This window comes from Haliotis asinina, chromosome 8 (assembly GCF_037392515.1).
Source record: "Haliotis asinina isolate JCU_RB_2024 chromosome 8, JCU_Hal_asi_v2, whole genome shotgun sequence".
Classification (NCBI taxonomy): Eukaryota; Metazoa; Mollusca; class Gastropoda; order Lepetellida; family Haliotidae; genus Haliotis; species Haliotis asinina.
The window spans coordinates 12,997,629-13,001,023 of NC_090287.1; the positions used below are offsets into that span (position 1 = coordinate 12,997,629).

The following is a 3,395-nucleotide window of genomic DNA, read 5'->3' on the forward strand; positions in this document are numbered from 1 at the left end:
GGAACATGCCAAGGGAAAAGGTCAGTTGTTATGTTGTGTGCGTGTTCTCAACTGTTGGATAAAGGTTGAAGCTTAGAAAATGCAGCTTTAGGCAAACAAACTGTAAATTCAGATGATTTATTTAGCTATAATGTTAAGACAATATTCACTCAAATAAGACGTTTGTCATTACAATGCACTATTCATTCATACACAAAGGTGACGTATGGAGTTCAAGTTCTATTTCTCTCAAAGTGACGATTCGGTGCATAGGAACATCAGTACATTCATTGAAAAGAGGCACTAACAGGACATTGACTAATAATCGTCTCTAAAGTGTCACTTAAAGTTATCATTCATACGAGATTCGGACGTTGACGTCAGTGACGGCACTTTCAACGTCAGCAGATACACGTAGATACAACGACGGTGACCCAGATGGAAGCTGGTATGTCAGCTCGTTTGTTGCCATGGACACCGGGGTTGATAACTCAGAGTTGTCATAAATGGTAAAGTTGATGGAGTAGTCCTGTCTGGATGACGTTACGACGACGCGGGTTGACTCCGATGAAGGCGACAACATAAATACAGGACGGTGGGCGGAGGAGACGGTGAGATCTGTCAGGTTCTCGCTCTCAGACACCGTTTCCATGAAGGTCGGCTCATCACACCCACTGAAAGTAATTCCTACCACCTGGAAGGATCGTTTTATCACCAGATAATCATAGCCGAGGTCATAGCATGCACGCATAACGTCACAGGCACCTTCCTCAAAAGTGGTGGAACGACCCCAGTAGATGATGTTAGCTCGGAGGAAACACTCGAAAGCCTGTCTGATCGGCATGTTGTTTTCTTTCACTATCTGGTAGAATGCGCGGTTGAAGATACCGCTGCTGTAGTGAACATCGACGTCGTCGTTGTAGTCCTTGGTGTGGTTGAGAGACCTACCGTCTCTTCTAGGGTTTTCAAAGTAACGCAGGGCACCAGTGGTACTCTTAAAGATTTCAGATCCCACCAGCCAGTCATTGGAACCACGGGCAAACATCTCAGTTGTCTCCCCTGTAATATCCGAGAATGCTTCGTTGATGCCGCCAGACTGATCGTCGTAGATGAGGTTGGAGTTTTGGCTTGTGACTCCATGGGCAAGTTCGTGGGCTACGACATCCTGGTTGACCAGCGGATAGAACGTTCTTCGACCGTCCCCGAAGGTGAGACTGCTACCGTCCCAGAAGGCGTTCTCGTAGTTGGTACTGTAGTGGACGAATAGCACTGGCTTGAAGTTAAGGGGGGTGATCTTGTACCATTCGATAAACATACGGGCAGATTTGGTGCCAAAGTTCATGGCGTCCAGAACGGGGGAGTAGGCACCGTTGACAGCGTCGTCGTAGCCGTCGGCACACGTATAGGTGGAGGCGACACGACTGCTCCTATCTGTTCCCTGTTTCAAGTCTACCACTTTGACGTAGGCGTTCTCTAGAGTGCAGATGGAGCCACTGACGGTAGTATTGAGGCACAGAGGAGGAACGCCGTACACGTATTTACCGACCTTCTCGTTGCCGCCTTCACCTCTGGCAGGGTCGACACAGGCTGTTGGGTCAGTGGTTGTTGGTGCTGTTGTTACTGGCGTGCCTGTGTTCCTGCCTTGAGTTGTATCTGCGTCACACTGGTCATCGGTGGTTTCTTCGCTGGAGGTAGGGTCCTCAGGAGTCGTTGTCGGCTCGGGCTCTGGAGAGGTGTTTTCTTCACATTCGTCCTGACGTCTCACCACGACGCTGTCCTGGATATTGTTGAAAGTGAGGAGGACACTCAGGTCGCAGGCATCCACGAAATAACAGGGCCGACTTGGCCTGTCACCCTTCATGTAGAAGAAGTTGATTTCATAGGTCAGACGAGCAACGCCGTCCTTTTTTACGTAGACGTTCTTCTTGACCTGGAAATTACTGACCTGAGACTCTGTGATCCCTTCCTGGTTGAGCGCTACCCTCATGACGGTGGCGTGTGGTTGCTGACAGTCCTCGGGGTTGGGGATATCTTCCTCCAGGGATGTGTAAATTTCACCACTGACAACACCCGTGTAACCGAGACTGGGGTTGACGTCGGCAGCTACATTCCCTCCAACTACTTCCAGACCCCCGTAGGTTTGCTGGAGACGCTCCTTGACCATCCCACGTGCTGTTTTTAGCGACCCCCCAGCGACGATGGCGTTCTTCCCATGTAGCCCCAACTCTGAACACAGCTCTGCACGAGTGCCGTGATATCCGGGCTCTGATTTCAGACGTCGGGCGACTCCAGCAACATTCACTCGCCATGCCGCCTCGACACTGTACACAGTCAGGGCCAACAAACCTGAAAATAAAACCAAGCATATGAACATATCTGTTTTGGCCATTATAGAATAATCATAGAGATCAGTCACCAAGCAAAAATAGGCGATGTGTATCAATTCAATGGGGTACAGCTCAGTATACCAGCAAATACATTCCCTGTATGAGCATCGTGACGTGTTAACTGTTTGGAGTGGCCCTTGACATTTTTTTTTTTTTTTTTTTGGGTGGGGGGGTCAGTGGGTTGGCCATGTGGTTAAAGTGTTCGCACGTCGCGCCGAATACCCAGGTTCGAGTCCCCAATATGTGATGCGCATTTCTGGTGTCCCCCCGCCGTGAGATTGCTGGAATATTGCTAAACGCGGCGTAATACTAAACTCACTCACTCACTCACTCCGTGACATATAGTTGAAAGTTCTGCTCAACAGTCAATGAGAGTGAGTGAGTGATTTTAGTTTTACGCTTAGGCAGCAATAATCCAGCTACATGGTCACTGTCAGCCCTTAACTAATAGAGTCCCAGATAATCCAGTGATCAACAGTGTGAGCATCAGTCTACGCAAATGGGATGCGATGTCTTGTGTCAACCGTGTCAACGAGCCAGACCACTCGATCCCGTTTGTCGCCTCTAAGGACAAGCATGTGGTACCGAAGATCAGTTTTAGTATCGGTTCTAGTCAATACGAAGACTGATACTAACTTACCTAGGTGTATAAGCGGGAGATTCATCCTGTTCAGACAATGGTGTGACTGGTCTGTAAGAAACGGGAAAACAAATATTCAATCTGCGTATTTACAGTATTGAGGAAATCAGACTCAAAACCTATAATAAAGGGTTCGAATGAGAGGTGGGGCTCTTGTTTCTTGGTCTCTCAGTTCTATATACTCACGGGTTGCCCCAAATCTGCGAACTGTTTATATCTAGTAGCCGTATTTAACTAAAAAATACTTTTCACACGATGTCAAGTACATCCCTCTCGGTGTTATGAAGCTCGTCCATTTAGTCAAGTAGATGTTATTAACTAAATAAGAAGTATAACCAAAGCTCCACTTACCTGTGAGGAAGTGTGAGGAGGATCCTATTCCAAGAGGA

General features: G+C 47.9%; 1 protein-coding gene across 1 annotated transcript; it reads right to left on the bottom strand.

Moving 5' to 3' along the window:
• Positions 1–331: 331 nt before the first annotated feature.
• On the bottom strand, positions 332–3,031 carry LOC137294976 (elastase-like). Its single transcript, XM_067826211.1, has 2 exons — positions 3,007–3,031; positions 332–2,325 (listed from the first exon to the last, which is right to left on the bottom strand). The coding sequence occupies exons 1-2, from the start codon at positions 3,029–3,031 to the stop codon at positions 332–334; spliced, it is 2,019 nt and encodes a 672-aa protein (XP_067682312.1).
• Between the last annotated feature and the right edge of the window lie 364 nt (positions 3,032–3,395).

Excerpts from the sequence above, each read along its gene's own strand:
- LOC137294976 (XM_067826211.1), bottom strand. The coding sequence starts at position 3,031 with ATGAATCTCCCGCTTATACACCTAG. Across the intron at positions 2,326-3,006 it reads TCTCCCGCTTATACACCTAG|GTTTGTTGGCCCTGACTGTG; the intron begins GTAAGTTAGTAT and ends TTTTATTTTCAG.